This window comes from Salmo salar, chromosome 24, assembly GCF_965601325.2.
Source record: "Salmo salar chromosome 24, fSalSal1, whole genome shotgun sequence".
Lineage (NCBI taxonomy): Eukaryota > Metazoa > Chordata > Actinopteri > Salmoniformes > Salmonidae > Salmo > Salmo salar.
In genome coordinates this window covers 14,493,779-14,510,892 of record NC_138314.1, presented here as the reverse complement: position 1 = coordinate 14,510,892, position 17,114 = coordinate 14,493,779, and the positions used below count along the sequence as shown (strand labels likewise).

General features: G+C 42.3%; 1 protein-coding gene across 3 annotated transcripts in view; it reads right to left on the bottom strand.

Moving 5' to 3' along the window:
* Positions 1-14,015: 14,015 nt before the first annotated feature.
* LOC106585080 (polypeptide N-acetylgalactosaminyltransferase 9) overlaps positions 14,016-17,114 on the bottom strand; it is a 91,808-nt gene continuing 88,709 nt past the window's right edge. For all 3 annotated transcript variants that reach the window (XM_014170867.3, XM_082968511.1, XM_014170868.3), the window contains 2 exons: positions 15,904-16,071; positions 14,016-15,483 (listed from right to left, as the gene is read on the bottom strand). In XM_014170867.3, coding sequence (XP_014026342.1) covers positions 15,337-15,483; positions 15,904-16,071 — 315 coding nt within the window. In that variant the 3' untranslated portion in view covers positions 14,016-15,336. The remainder of the gene's footprint in view (positions 15,484-15,903; positions 16,072-17,114) is intronic.

Below are 17,114 nucleotides of genomic sequence, written 5' to 3'. Positions count from 1 at the left end.
CATGCCAGCCTAATCTCTGACTGGCATTTAAACAAAGCTTAGAGTGTCCTGGAGTGGATTGACATTTGCTCTTAAGACAAGGAGCTTTTGTCACGTCCTGACCAGTGAAGGGGTTATTTGTTCTTATAGTTTGGTCAGGACGTGGCAGGGGGTATTTGTTTTATGTGGTTCAGGGTGTGTTTGTGTGTGTTCATGTAGAGGGGGTATTTGGTTTATATGGTTCGGGGTGGTTGTGTATGTAGAGGGGTATTCGATTTATGTGTTCCGGGGTTTTTGGGTTATTGTTCTATGTTAGTTTGGTTCTATGTTCAGTCTAGTCGTTTGTATTTCTATGTTTAGTTAATTGGTGTTGGGGCCTTCAGTTGGAGGCAGCTGTCTATCGTTGCCTCTGATTGAAGGTCCTATAAATAGGTATGTGTTTGGCATGGGATTTTGTGGGAGATTGTTTCTTGTTTAGCTGTGTGCCTGACAAGATTGTCCAGTTCGTTTGTTTTTGTATACGTGGTTTCCGTCTTCACTAAATAAAAGAAGATGAGTATACATTTTCCCGCTGCGTTTTGGTCTACACCCTACGACACCCGTGACAGCTTTGTCTGCTCTGCTTTCTGTATCTATTCCTGTAAAATCATACACCACATAACCAAAAGTATGTGGACACCTGCTCGTCTAACATCTCCTTCCAAAAACATTGCCATTAATATGGAGTTGGTTCCCCCGTTGCGGCTATAACAGCCTCCACTCTTCTGGGAAGGCTTTCCACGAGATGTTGGAACATTGCTGCGGAGACTTGCTTCCATTCAGCCACAAGAGCATTAGTGAGGTCGGGCACTGATGTTGGGCAATTAGGCCTGGCACGCAGTCGGCATTCCAATTCATCCCAAAGGTGTTCAATGGAGTTGAGGTCAGGGCTCTGTACAGGCCAGTCAAGTTTTTCCACACCGATCTAAACCATTCCTATACGGACCTTGTTTTGTGCAGAGGAGCACTGTCATACTGAAACAGGAAAGGGCTTTTCCCAAACTGTTGCCACAAAGTTGGAAGCACAGAGTCGTCTAGAATGTAATTGTATAACGTAGCGTTAAGATTTCCCTTCACTGGAACGAAGAGGCCTAGCCCTTACCACGACCATTATTCCTCCTCCACCAAACTTTACAGTTGGCACTATGCATTCGGGCAGGCAGCGTTCTCCTGGCATCTACCAAACCCAAAGTCCAATGGCGGCGAATTTTATACCACTCCAGCTGACGCTTGGCATTGCGCATGGTGATCTTAGGCTTGTGTGTGGCTGCTCGGCCATGGAAACCCATTTTGTGAAGCTCCCAACGAACAGTTATTGTGCTGATGTTGCTTCCAGAAGCAGTTTGGAACTCGGTAATGAGTGTTGCAAACGAGGACAGACGATTTTTACGCATTACGCGCTGCAGCACTCGGCGGTCGAGTTCTCTGTAGCCTACCACTTTGCGGCTGAGCTGTTGCTCCGAGACGTTTCCACTTCACAATAACAGCACTTACAGTTGACCGGGGCAGCTCTAGCAGGGCATACATTTGACCAACTGACTTTTTGGAATGGTGGCATCCTATGACGGTGCCAAGTTGAAACTCACTGAGCTCTTCAGAAAGGGCCATTCTAATGCCAATGTTTGTCTATGGAGACTGCATGTCTATGTGCTCAATTTTTTTTTTACACCTGTCAGCAACAGGTGTGGCTGAAATAGCCAAATTCACTCATTTGAAGGGGTGTCCACATACTTTTTATAATTTGACAAACTACACTGAACAAATATCTAAACGCAACATTCAACAATTTCAAATATTTTACTGTTACAGTTAATATAAGGAAATCAGTCAATTAAAATAAATTCATTAGACCCTAATCTGTGGATTTCACATGACTTAGAATACATAAACTCAGCAACTGCGTTTATTTTCAGCAAACATAACATGTGTATTTGTATGAACATAACAACTGAGACATAAACTGAACAAGTTCCACAGACATGTGACGAACAGAAATTGAATAATGTGTCCCTGAACAAAGGGGGGGGGGTCAAAATCAAAAGTAACAGTCAGTATCTGGTGTGGCCCCCAGCTGCATTAAAACCTGTTATGGCTAGCGGAATCCCTTGACAATATCCAGTGAAATGGCAGAGTGCGAAATTCCAAAAAATGTATTTGAAATATTTTACTTTCATATATTCACAAGTGCAATACACCAAATTAAAGCTTAACTTCTTGTTAATTTAGCCATCGTGTCAGATTTCAAAAAGGCTTTACAGCGAAAGCACACCATACGATTATGTAAGGTCACCGCCAAGTCACAAAAAAACATACAGCCATTTTCCAGCCAAAGGGAGGAGTCACAAAAAGCAGAAATAGAGATAAAATGAATCACTAACCTTTGATGATCTTCATCAGATGGCACTCATAGGACTTCATGTTACACATTACATGTACTGTATGTTTTGTTCGATAAAGTTCATATTTATATACAAAAATCTCAGTTTACATTGGCGCGTTATGGTCAGTAATGTTGTGCCTCGAAAACATCCAGCGAATTTGCAGAGAGCCACATCAATTTACAGAAATACTCATCATAAACTTTGATGAGAGATACAAGTGTTATGCATAGTATTAAAGATAAACTTCTCCTTAATGCAACCACTGTGTCAAATTTCAAAAAAGCTTTACGGCAAAAGCACACCATGCAATAATCTGAGTACAGCACTCAGCCACCAAAACAAGCCATACAGATACCCGCCATGTTGCGGAGTCAGTAAAAGTCAGAAATAGCGTTATAAATATTCACTTACCTTTGATAATCTTCCTCGGAATGCACTCTCAGGAATCCCAGTTCCACAATAAATGTTTTTTTTGTTCGATAAAGTTCATCTCTATGTCCAAATACCTCCTTTTTGTTTGCGCGTTCAGTTCAGTTCATCCAAATGCACAGGCGCAGGCACTAAGTCCAGATGAAAAGTAAAAAAAGTTCCATTACAGTTTGTAGAAACATGTCAAATGATGTATAGAATCAGTCTTTAGGATGTTTTTATCATAAATCTTCAATAATATTCCAACCGGACAATTCCTTTGTCTTGAGATCCGGCCTCGTCGCTGGCCATGGCAAAACACTGACATTCCTGTCTTACAGGAGATCACTCGCAGAACAAGCAGTATGGCTGGTGACATTGTCATGCTGGAGGGTCATGTCAGGGTGAGCCTGCAGGAAGGGTACCGCAGGAAGGGTACCACATGAGGGAGGAGGATGTTTTCCCTGTAACGCACAGCGTTGAGATTGCTTGCAATGACAACAAACTCTGTACGATGATGCTGTGACACACCGCCCCAGACCATGATGGACCATCCACCTCCAAATCGATCCCGTTCCAGAGTACAGGCCTCGGTGTAACACTCATTCCTTCGACGATAAACACAAATCCGACCATCACCCCTGGTGAGACAAAACTGTGACTTGTCAGTGAAGAGCACTTTTTGCCAGTCCTGTCTGGTCCAGCGACGGTGGGTTTGTGCCCATAGGCGACGTTGTTGCCGGTGATGTCTGGTGAGGACCTGCCTTACAACAGGCCTACAAGCTCTCAGTCCAGCCTCTCTCAGCCTATTGTGGACAATCTGAGCACTGATGGAGGGATTGTGCGTTCCTGGTGTTACTCGGGCAGTTGTTGTTGCCATCCTGTACCTGTCCCGCAGTAGTGATGTTTGGATGTACCGATCCTGTGCAGGTGTTGTTACACGTGGTTTGCCACTGCGTGGTTAGCCATCAGTTGTCCATCCCGTCTCCCTGTAGCGCTGTCTTAGGTGTCTCACAGTACAGACATTGCAATTTATTGCCCTGGCCACATCTGCAGTCCTCATGCCTCTTTGTAGCATGACTAAGGCACGTTCACGCAGATGAGCAGGGACCCTGGGCATCTTTCTTTTGATGTTTTTCAGAGTCAGTAGAAAGGCCTCTTTAGTGTCCTAAGTTTTCATAACTGTGACCTTAATTGCCTACCATCTGTAAACTGTTAGTGTCTTAACGACCGTTCCACAGGTGCATGTTCATTAATTGCTTATGGTTCATTGAATAAGCATGGGTGTCACAAAATTTGTCATGTAGAGAAGAGGACCAAGGCGCAGCGGGATTGTGTACACTCATGTTTATTAAAGGAAACATGTAAAGCATCCACTTGAACAAAAAAAACAATAAACAGTACTTACACCGGTAACAGTGTGGCAGGCTCAAACCAACGCAGTGCACACAAACAATTCCCCACAAACACACCCAACTAATATAGGACTTCCAATCAAAGGCAACACCACACAGCTGCCTTCAATTGGAAGTCCACCCCAATTACCTCTACATAGAAACACCCAACCTAGACAGAACAAAGAAAACCCAACTTCTTCTGCTACGCCCTGACCAACACTTGTACACCTACTCCACCTGCTGGTCAGGACGTGACAATGGGAAACAGTGTTTAAACCCTTTACAATGAAGATCTGTGAACTTATTTGGATTTTTACGAATTATCTTTGAAAGACAGGGTCCTGAAAAAGGGACGTTTCTTTTTTTTCTGAGATTATATGCATCTATTGGTCACAGATACCTTAAAAAAATGTAGGGGCATGGATCCAAAAAAACAGTCAGTTTCTGGTGTGACCACCATTTGCCTCATGCAGCACGACACATCTCCTTCACATAAAATTGATCAGGCTGTTGATTGTGACCTCTGGAATGTTGTCGCACTCCTCTTCAATGGCTGTGCGGAGTTTCTGGATATTGGCAGGAACTGGAACACGTTGTTGTACACATCGATCCAGAGCATCCCAAACATGCTCAATGGGTGACATGTCTGGTGAGTATGCAGGCCATGGAAGAACTGGGACATTTTCAGCTTCCAGGAATTGTGTACAGATCCTTGCGACATGGGGCCATGCATTATCATGCTGAAACATGAGGTGATGACGGCGGATGAATGGTACGACAATAGGCCTCAGGATCTTGTCACGGTATCTGGATTATCAGTATATGAGTATATCAGTATATGGATGGATTATCTTGGCAAAGGATAAATGCTCACTAACAGGGATGTAAATCAAATTGTACTCAAAAGTAGAGAAAAATACGCTTTTTGTGCGTCTGGAAAATGTCTCTTCTCTTTTATTTCAGCTCTTTACATGGGACCAGCACTTTACATATTGTGTTTATATTTTGTTCAGTGTACCTTCAGTGTACCTCGTTCCCGAGTGGCGCAGCGGTCTAAGGCACTGCTTCTCAGTGCTTGAGGCGTCATTACAGACACCCTGGTTTGAATCCAGGCTGTATCACAACTGGCTGTGATTGGGAGTCCCATCGGGCAGCGCGCAATTGGCCCAGCGTCGTCCGGGTTTGGCTGGTCTAGGCCGTCATTGTAAATAAGAATTTGTTCTTAACTGACTTGCCTAGTTAAATTAAAAAAATGACCATAGTCATCTGCTATGACATTTTGTGCAGAGAACATATTAACAGTTACATATGAACTGTCGGTGCCATTATGACGTCCTTTACTTTGTAAGTGGCTCTGGCTGGTATGGATATTGGAGGAGAACCTACAAGTTGTAGTAAGTAACAATGCTAATGTAAGTGTTAATTGAGGTAAGATTGACACATTAAAATGCTTATAAGGGAATGTGCTCCCACAACAAAACATATTCTGGAAACTTCAGCACATACTGCGTGAGAGTGAGAATGGGATTTGCAGTTCTGTTCTGAGTGAGAATGGGATTTGCAGTTCTGTTTCTTTATTGAAAACAACTGACTTTTCTGTAGTTATGTTCAATAAACAATATTATTTTCTGTGGATCAGTGGACAACAACTGGCAGTTGACATTAGCATTTATAAAACACTGACCCACTGTTATGAATGTGTTATGAAGTACTCATATACTGTAGGTACCCTTCAAATAAAGTAACACCACTTTTCTTTGTGTAGGGAAAGTCACTTCTTTTTTGTTTTGCTGCGAAAGTCACTTCCTTTGGTTTTAAGTGAACACTGAAGGGTCCAGCCTCCATCAATGATAAGTGCTGGTACTTTATCAGACAGGCTGCAGAGGCATATTGTATTTTCAGCACGACTCTTTAGTGACTTTCAGGAAAAATCAAGGGATGTTTGGCTCAAAGTAAGACTGTTGAGTACTTTTAGTTGACGAGCGTTCTGAACCAAAGTGCTGCAAACTAATGAAATGAACTTTGTTAGAGAGACTTGAAATAGCAAATGTAACTCCCATTGACGTAAATAAAAAGACAATCAATCATTCATGCATGCACGCTCACACGCACTCACACACACACACACACACACACACACACACACACACACACACACACACACACACACACACACACACACACACACACACACACACACACACACACACACACACACACACACACACACACACACACAAACACAAATGTCCAGTGTGTCACTAAGGTTTAAAAGATATTGAACAGATCAGCACAGATCACCTGTTCAACTGTGTCCACTCTACTGCAGTACTTTATTCTGCTTAGCCCTCTGCACACATAAAATAATGCACGTCACATTACCACATCAGTGCTAGGGGAGATTGATTTCATTCAGCTGTATTATTAGAGAATTGGAGGAGTGCCAATGGACAGGCAGTGCAGTACAGGGGTTGTCTGTGACAATTCAATTACATGGCTCCATCTTTATGCCATTGCCAGTTGACCTGCCTGCTACAGTACAGTTGTTCATGCTAAAGATCTGCCTGACATGGATGGCATAATTTGGCAGTGTTTTGTACCGTTCTTATACAGTATGCCCAACTCAGTGGCTTTGTGAGTTTGAAAGGTTGCGAGTTTGATCCTCGGTCGAGTCATACCAAAGACTGCAAAAATGGGACCTGATGTGTCTCTGCTTGGCACTCAGCATAATAGGGGGGCTGAATGCACCACTTACAGTTTTTCTGCTGTTCGTTAAGAAAAAACAGATTTTGGTCTTGGGGGTATGGTTTGATGTGGGTGTGTCATGTTCGCTATATCGTACCTTGGCAGTTATAGTTGTTTGTCCCTCTTGAGTCACGGTAGCAACATTTCCCCCTCTAAATAGTCAGAATTAGATAAATCAAGAAATCTGTAATTAATTTAGATTTTTTGGGGTCAAGGAAGTCTTAGTCGTACAATTTTACATCTAGCTAAGGTGTTTGGTGCAATATTTCTCCAGTAAATAAAATGCATTAAAACAAGTAGTGCACTGCAATATCGAGTCATCTGTTGCTGCATTCCAGACTGATTTCTGAGAACATGTTTACAACTTCAACAAGATGTCAAACTTTCATAAATACAGCACAAGGTACATGCTGTTCATCAGTGCCTAAAATCACTATCTGTTCTGAACAAAAATCGAAAGTCAACATGCAACAATTTCAAAGATTTTACTGAGTTACAGTTCATACAAGGAAATCAGTCAATTGATATAAATTCATTAGGCCCTAATCTATTGATTTCAAATGACTGGGAATACAGATATGAATCTCTTGGTCACAGATACCTTAAAAAAATGTAGGATCAGAAAACCAGTCAATATCTGGTGTGACCACCATTTGCCTCATGCAGCACGACTCCTCTCCTTCGCATAGAGTTGATCAGGCTGTTGATTGTGGCCTGTGGAATGTTGTCCCACTCCTCTTCAATGGCTGTACAAAGTGACTGGATATTGACAGAAACTTGAACACGCTGTCGTACACATCAATCCAGAGCATCTCAAACATGCTCAATGGGTGACATGTCTGGTGAGTATGCAGGCCATTGAAGAACTGGGACATTTTAAGCTTCCAGGAGTTGTGTACAGATCCTTGTGACATGGGGCCATGCATTATCATGCTGAAACAAGAGGTGATGGCGGTGGATGAATGGCACAACAATTGGCCTCAGGATCTTGTCACGGTATCTCTGTGCATACAAATTGCCATCAATAAAATGCCATTGTGTTTGTTCTCCGTAGTTTATGCCTGCCCATGCCATAATCTCACCTCCACCGTGGGGGATGTGTGGGTGACCAAACCGCTCACCCACACGTCTGCCAGGAACAGTTGAAACCGTAATTCATCTGTGAAGAGCACACATCTCCAGCAAGCCAGTGGCCATCAAAGTTTTTATTTTTGTCCAGTGTAGTTCCATCTCTGTGTATGTCAGTGAAGCTAGCTAATAGCTAGCAGGCACATTGAGCAGTCAGGCCATATTAGCTAAATCAGCAGGCCATGTTAGCTAAATCAGTCACTGCCGAGTGGCAAAGTGCTTCTGTGCCGTTTTGTTTTAACAACTTTCTCACTATCTATTACCGGAGATTGAGTCTGTCTGGCAGTGTTTCATAGTGAGTCATGTACCAAAACATGTTGCGGTGGGACACAAGATACTCGCAAATTAGTTTCACATTTCTTTATATTGGCAAGTAGCAGTTAGGATGCAAGTGCGCATCGTCTCAATTCTCAATTTACCCAAAACAGTCACAGACTCCAGTGATCACTATCAAACACATCAGCAAGTCACCACTCAATTATGAAGTTAGGAGCCAAGTGTTCTTTCAACATAACATTTGCGACTTTGTTGTTTTCTGTAAAGTCTGAGGCTCTACCATCCATATCTGACATGTCTATTTTCTTCTCTTGGGATAAAATTGTGATGTCAGTTGAATGCTAGCAACGTTTGGGCATTGTTAAGGATGTAGCTATTGTAGCTTACTGACAAAAACATCTATGTAGTTGATGACTGCTGACAGTATTGTACATTATCTCATGCTGGAGAAGTTTAAGAAAGTACGTTCTCTCTTCCAGTGATTGGTAAAAGGATAACAAAAATGTGTTCTATAATACATGTACAGTTGAAGTTGGAAGTTTATGAACACCTTAGCCAAATACATTTAAACTCAGTTTTTCACAATTCCTGACATTTAATCCTAGTAAAAATTCCTTGTTTTAGGTCAGTTAGGATCACCACTTTATTTTAAGAATGTGAAATGTCAGAATAATAGTAGAGAGTGATTTATTCCAGCTTTTATTTCTTTCATCGCATTCCCAGTGGGTCAGAAGTTTACATACACTCAATTAGTATTTACACTCAATCAGGACTGTTTTGCTATCACAGACTGGAATATGTTCCGGGATTCTTCCGATGGCATTGAGGAGTACATCACATCAGTCACTGGCTTGATCAATAAGTGCATTGAGGACGTCGTCCCCACAGTGACTGTAAGTACATACCCCAACCAGAAGCCATGGATTACAGGCAACTTTCACACTGAGCTAAAGGGTAGAGCTGCCGCTTTCAAGATGCGGGACTCTAACCCGGAAGCTTATAAGAAATCCAGCTATGCCCTCCGACGAACCATCAAACAGGCAAAGCATCAATACAGGGTTAAGATTGAATCGTACTACACCGGCTCCAGCGCTTGTCTTATGTGGCAGGGCTTGCAAACTATTACAGACTACAAAGGGAAGCATTGCCGCGAGCTGCCCAGTGACACGAGCCTACCAGACGAGCTAAATCACTTCTATGCTCGCTTCGTTGCAAGCACCACTGAGGCATGCATGAGAGTATCAGCTGTTCCGGACGACTGTGTGATCACACTCTCAGTAGCCGACGTGAGTAAGACCTTTAAACAGGTCAACATTCACAAGGCCGCGGGGCCAGACGGATTACCAGGACGTGTGCTCCGGGCATGTGCTGACCAACTGGCAGGTGTCTTCACTGACATTTTCAACATGTCCCTGATTGAGTCTGTAATACCAGCATGTTTCAAGCAGACCACCATAGTCCCTGTGCCCAAGAACATGAAGGCAACCTGCCTAAATGACTACAGACCCGTAGCACTCACGTCCATAGCCATGAAATGTTTTGAAAGGCTGGTAAGGGCTCACATCAACATCATTATCCCAGAAATCCTAGACCCACTCCAATTTGCATACCGAACCAACAGATCCACAGATGATGCAATCTCAATTGCACTCCACACTGCCCTTTCCCACCTGGACAAAAGGAACACCTATGTGAGAAAGCTAGTCATTGACTACAGCTCAGCATTCAACACCATAGTACCCTCAAAGCTCATCACTAAGCTAAGGATCCTGGGACTAAACACCTCCCTCTGCAACTGGATCCTGGACTTCCTGACGGGCCGCCAGCCCAGGTGGTGAGCAACACATCTGCTACGTTGATCTTCAACACTGGAGCCCCCCCAGGGGTGCGTGCTCAGTCCACTCCTGTACTCCCTGTTCACCCACGACTGCATGGCCAGACACGACTCCAACACCATCATTAAGTTTGCTGATGACACAACAGTGGTAGGTCTGATCACCGACAATGACGAGACAGCCTACAGGGAGGAGGTCAGAGACCTGGCCGGGTGGTGCCAGAATAACGACCTATCCCTCAACGTAACCAAGACTAAGGAGATGATTGTGGACTACAGGAAAAGGAGGACCGAGCACACCCCCATTCTCATCGACGGGGCAGTAGTGGAGCAGGTTGAAAGCTTCAAGTTCCTTGGTGTCCACATCACCAACAAACTAGAATGGTGCCGACACCCCAAGACTGTTGAGGAGAGGGCACGACAAAGCCTATTCCCCCTCAGGAAACTAAAAAGATTTGTTATGGGTCCTCAGATCCTCAAAAGGTTCTACAGCTGCAACATTGAGAGCATCCTGACTGGTTGCATCAGTGCCTGGTACGGCAATTGCTCAGCCTCCGACCGCAAGGCACTACAGAGGGTAGTGCGTACGGCCTAGTACATCACTGGGGCTAAGCTGCCTGCCATCCAGGACCTCTACACCAGGCGGTGTCAGAGGAAGGCCCTAAAAATTGTCAAAGACCCCAGCCACCCCAGTCATAGACTGTTCTCTCTACTTCCTCATGGCAAGCGGTACCGGAGTGCCAAGTCTAGGACAAAAAGGCTTCTCAACAGTTTTTACCCCCAAGCCATAAGATTCCTGAACAGGTAATCAAATGTCTACCCAGACTATTTACATTGTGTGCCGCCCCCCCCCCCCCCCCCAAGCCTCTTTTACGCTGCTGCTACACTCTGTTTATCATACATGCATAGTCACTTTAACCATATCTACATGTACATACTACCTCAATCAGCCCGACCAACCGGTGCCTGTATGTAGCTTCGCTACTGTTATAGCCTCGCTACTGTATATAGCCTCGCTACTGTTATTTTTCACTGTCTTTTTACTGTTGTTTTATTTCTTTACTTACCTATTGTTCACATAATACCTTTTTTTGCAATTAAGAGCCTGCAATTAAGCATTTCACTGTTGAATTGGGTGCACTTGACAAATAAACTTTGAATTGATTTGATATTTGGTAGCATTGCCTTTAAATTGTTTAATTTGGGTCAAACGTTTCGGGTAGCCTTCCACAAGTTTCCCACAAAAAGTGAATTTTGGCCCATTCCTCCTGATAGAGCTGGTGTAACTGAGTCAGGTTTCTAGGCCTCCTTGCTCGCACACGCTTCTTCAGTTCTGCCCACAAATGTTCCATAGTATTGAGGTCAGGGCTTTGTGATGGCCACTCCAATACCTTGACTTTGTTGTCCTTAAGCCATTTTGCCACAACTCTGGAAGTATGCTTGGGGTCATTGTCCATTTGGAAGACCCATTTGTGACCAAGCTTTAACTTCCTGACTGATGTCTTGAGAGGTTGCTTCAATATATCCACATCATTTTCCTCCCTCATGATGCCATCTATTTTGTTAAGTGCACCAGTCCCTCCTGCAGCAAAGCACCCCCACAACATGATGCTGCCACCCCCGTGCTTCACGGTTGGGATGATGTTCTTTGGCTTGCAAGCCTCCCCCTTTTTCCTCCTAACATAACGATGGTCATTATGGCCAAACAGTTCTATTTTTGTTTCATCAGACCAGAGGACATTTCTCCAAAAAGTACGATCTTTGTCCCCATGTGCAGTTGCAAACCGTAGTCTGGGTTTTTTTATGGTGGTTTTGGAGCAGTGGCTTCTTCCTTGCTGACCGGCCTTTCAGGTTATGTCGATATAGGACTCGTTTTACTGTGGATATAGATACTTTTGAAACCTGTTTCCTGCAGGATCTTCACAAGGTCCTTTGCTGTTGTTCTGGGATTGATTCACACTTTTCGCACCAAAGTACGTTCATCTCTAGGAGACAGAACACGTCTCCTTCCTGAGCGGTATGACAGCGGCGTGGTCCCATGGTGTTTATATGTACTATTGCGTACTATTGTTTGTATAGATGAACGTGGTACCTTCAGGCGTTTGGAAATTGCTCCCAAGGATGAAACAGACTTGTGGAGGTCTACCATTTTTTTCTGAGGTCTTGGCTGATTTCTTTGGATTTTCCCATGATGTCAAGCAAAGAGGCACTGAGTTTGAAGGTAGGCCTTGAAATACATCCGCAGGTACTCTCAAATGATGTCAATTAGCCTATCAGAAGCTTCTAAAGCCATGACATCATTTTCTGGAATTTTACAAGCTGTTTAAAGGCACAGTCAACTTAGTGTATGTAAACTTCTGACCCACTGGAATTGTGATACAGTGAATTATAAGTGAAATAATCTGCCTGTAAACAATTGTTGCAAAAATTACTTGCGTCATGCACAAAGTAGATGTTCTAACCGACTTGCCAAAACTATAGTTTGTTTACAAGAAATTTGTGGAGTGGTTGAATAACGAGTTTTAATGACTCCAACCTAAGTGTATGTAAACTTTAGACTTCAACTGTATATACTGTAGCTATGCAAATTTTAAGTCATTACACAAATTTCAGGGTAGAATTCAATTTATTTCAAAAAGCTAAAATGTTTTAATGTGCTGCCCATTTATTCATTTATTTACTTTTAGTGATTTGGTGCCCAGAATTATATGCATTTTGGTTAGGCCAGAATGAGACGGTAAAATAAATATTGGATGGGGAAATTATAATTTTATCTCAGGGAGCTCATAAACATTAACATTAATAATACACTAGACGCGACTTATTCAAATTCACCATAAAGTTACCTCTGACAAATAACTATTATTCTGAATTAATTACGAGTTAAGATTCAACAGAATAGATCATAGATGGATTACAATGAATGTTTTGGTCCTTTCAATTGTAGACCAATGGGATATTTTATTTTACATATCTTCAAAGTATCCTATATCTACAGCCTACAGTGGGCTTATGTTTAATTTGAACCCTCATTAAACTATATGCTTCAGTGCTCTCCTCTTTCTTGTACATCCCAGTAATAGCCATCAATGTTTCTGTAGAATAATTATCTGATTGCAGTAACAAGCTGCCTACATATATATGTGATCAGACAACGCAACACAGTTTATAGGCCAATAGTTTGCAATGTTCCCAAACCAAGTTTCACAGAATCTCACAGCAGTGTGACTGACTGTATTTCGCAATGGGTCCTATGAGATTCTGTGTGACTCACCCTTCCCCCTTCATTTGTCAGAGAGTGCTCCCTTCGTCTGTCTGAATAATGAAGTCACCTCTCCCTGTTGGCTGGGATCCAGGCATAAAAATACTATTGTCAGCATGACAATGAGAAACTACCAGGTCCCCTTCCCATGAGAGCTATGTGTCCTTGTCCACCTGCACCTCTCGCCCCCACACCGCTCCCCTTTCTACCACCCCTCTGCCACCCAGCTCATCACTCACTGTCACACTATCTGTCTGCACGGCACGTGAGCGAGAATGAAACGTGTAATGCATACCCTGTCCGACGAACCGCTTTGGTCTCCGCTAGGAGGTGCACAATAGCTATTTTCTCATATTCGACCGTTTAATGCTAATCCACTAGATGACATTCAATGACATTTCTTGCAAGTAACATTCATCAGCTTTCAAAATATCATCCCTTTGTAAAGAAAATGTTATGGGCACATGTGTCATAGCGATCACAATCCCCTTTGCACCTACATTTTGACCATTCAGTATAAATAAATGAGAGACAAAATATGAGAGGCACCAAAAAAGGTATTAGAGAGTTATTTATCTTCAAAGTTGTTCACTTTTTGGCCGGGCATCAGAAAATACAGTGGGAAAAGAGTTTCTTGCTGAGCGTAATAAATTGGAACGCTTTCAGATCTTTGTGAAGACCTGTTATTCTGTGGGTGGGTTTTAACGATTAGAGAGTTGCGAGGCCAGAATCCAGTAGGAGGCTGTAAGTGGAAACACAACAAAGGCAGGTAAGTGGGCTTACGCTGTCAAAGTCAAACAACCACCCGCATCTGGCTTTACATCTGTAAAAATAGGCCCTGGCTTCCGTGTAACATGCAGTGAACAGCATTGTGGGTAAGGAAAATCTTTAGAAATCTTGAAATGTTCCAATATGTACACTGCCTGGCTCTGTACACAATGGTTTAAAATATAGCATTTTTTTTATTAATGCAGTTAATGAAAACATTTTATTATCCTAACTTTTTTTGGAGGACTGATACCAATTTCTATTTTACAATATATTACTATTATTTAGACATCTTTACATTGGTTTATATATTAATTACTTTAACATAATTTGTACATGCTTGTGGAATTGACATTCCCTGGTCAGATGAAGCATAAGGATGTAAAAAGGCACGCTATTGCTCTGATAATTAGTGGCAAGCAATACAGTCAAAAGAAAAATACAAAATAATATCCTTTTGTATTTGTGAGAACAGTAGTTGCTTTGCATTCTTATAAGTTCATCAGGAAGATGAACAGCTTTTTGAATCGTATAAAAAAATGTCTTATCAGGATTGTGAAATGTCCAAAGCAATTATCCAAATGACAGCCTGAAGTAATTACAGATTGATATGGCGACTGATAAGCAATTTCATCTTTTGATCTGCTCAGTCGAATCAACAAAATGACTCGCTCCAACCTCATCTGCAAAGATTCCTGGGATTGGCTTTATATCAAAAACACAATTCTTGTCATTGCCAGTGTTGAACCACATTGGTAGTTTCATTCAAGTGTCTTATTATTATTTTGTACATGTTCTGTAAGAAATGTAGAGTATTTCAAACAGTACTGTATAGCTCGCTGTAAGCTTATGGTATGGTCTCAACATTTGACCCCCAGCTCAGCTGAACACATACTGTATATTGATAATATTCTTCTGAAGATTCAGCAGTTGAAAGCTTTTTGCTCTAAGGGGAAAGCTCAGTGCACACAGTCCATAGAATAATCCACACACTGTGAACTCATCTGATCAGTCCCAGGGCCTATAGCTATCTCATATGAAATGCTCTCTGACTGTCTGTCCATGGGTTTGTCTTCCAAGACTGAAATTATATAATTTTCTCAGAGGTAATGTCTTGTCTCAATGCCTCGGATGCTTTATCCAGTTCCGTATCATCCACTTTTGACCAGAACACCTCTGCACCACCAGTCGAAGGCCAAAGTTGGCATCTTTGGACATCTCCACCTCCAGGCACCGTCCAGTGTCCCTGCTGATGATTGGACCATTCTGAAAAACAAGACGCGAAAGGATCCTATCAAAAACACTGATATTGAAATAGAACACATTGTTCCAAACAACTTTGTGTAACCTCAAATCACTCTCTATATTCCTGATGGTAGGTATTATGTTCAAATATTGTTACTATTACCCGCTCCATACAGGCACACTCGGTCATGTGACAGTTGTGAATGCAAATGCACTGAATGGACATGGGATTTGACATACTCTTCTACAATGGAGGGACCTTTATCAGCAGCAACAACATTTAATCTCACATTTAACACATAGCTCATACTATTATAGAGAACAATTTATTTTCCTCAATATGTATGCAATACATGACTCAGTTAATTTGATGAAGCCAGAGGCTCTTCCAGAAACATTGATCAATTATTGTATTTGAATCCATTTGTGTTTTGTTTTTACCTGTGTAAAATCCCACAGCCTCTGTGAAACCCGCGAAACAGAGTCACATTTTTTCAAGCTTGGCGTGCGCCCTCTTCCGTCATCAATGAGACATTTTGTATTGGGCAGGAAGGTGGTTGACCCTAGGGGTCCTAACTGCAGCAGGCCCTCTGTTGAGTAACGGGCAAGCTGAAAAACAGAGATGAACATCAGGCAGTTAATTTGATTATAACAAAAAGAAACATGGATCCAAAATGCTGTACATTTGAGTAAATGCTGCAAATAAAATTGGTAAGTAGTGCACCAGAAAGTATTTTCACCATCCAACTCTAATTCAGTGAGCAAATTCATTAGCTGTATGCAAACTTAAGATATTTATGGACCTGCTAAGTCTATTATCTATGTTACTGTCCTAGGACATTATAATACAAACAGAGGCATAGTTTATTAATGCTAAAGATTTTTTCAACCAGACATAATCCCTGGTCATTCAATCCAGTACTAGAAAGTGTGTGTGTCTGCGTGTCGTATCTGTTACTTAAGGATACAGTAGAAATAGCATCCATTATTCATTACACTGATCCTCTCACAGAAATGAGAAGATAAAGATAGGTGGGTCTTCAATACAGCCCAAAATCGCAATATTCTGCTCTTCCCCATTGTTCCACAGTCATCCAGGTAAAAGGGGGTGTTGTAACGGAGGTAACTATATGAACCAAAACAAGAGGAGGTCGGGGTCGATCAATATAACGGAATGCTTTTGAACCCATACTGTTGACGACCCGGCGTAGATGGACATTATGTGAGCCTTGCAGCTGACTGAATGGCTGCTGCTGCAGGCTGATATTTTCTGTTACCACTCCCTTAAACCAAATACTCAGAGCTGGATAAACAATATACAAGCCAGCTCATGTGGGGACAGTGGCTGTACTGGAGCTCTGGCTGAAGGTGACAGAGTGCTCATTGTGCAGAGTGCTGCACAGAGTGCTGCAGATAAAGAGACACCAATTTGGAACACATGAAAAATGTGGAATGGGTTCATCACTTACTTGTCCAGACTTTTCAGCTTTTACTACCTTGGGTCTGGTGAAAGTCCTGTGGCTGATTGCCTTTTCACTATTTCTATTGAAATACCAAGGGAATGTATTTCAAATACCATCTTTTCAAATCTTTTGCATGCTGAAAAGAAGTGTACAATGTAGATCTTGGAGCAGTAAAGTTGATCCTTGAAG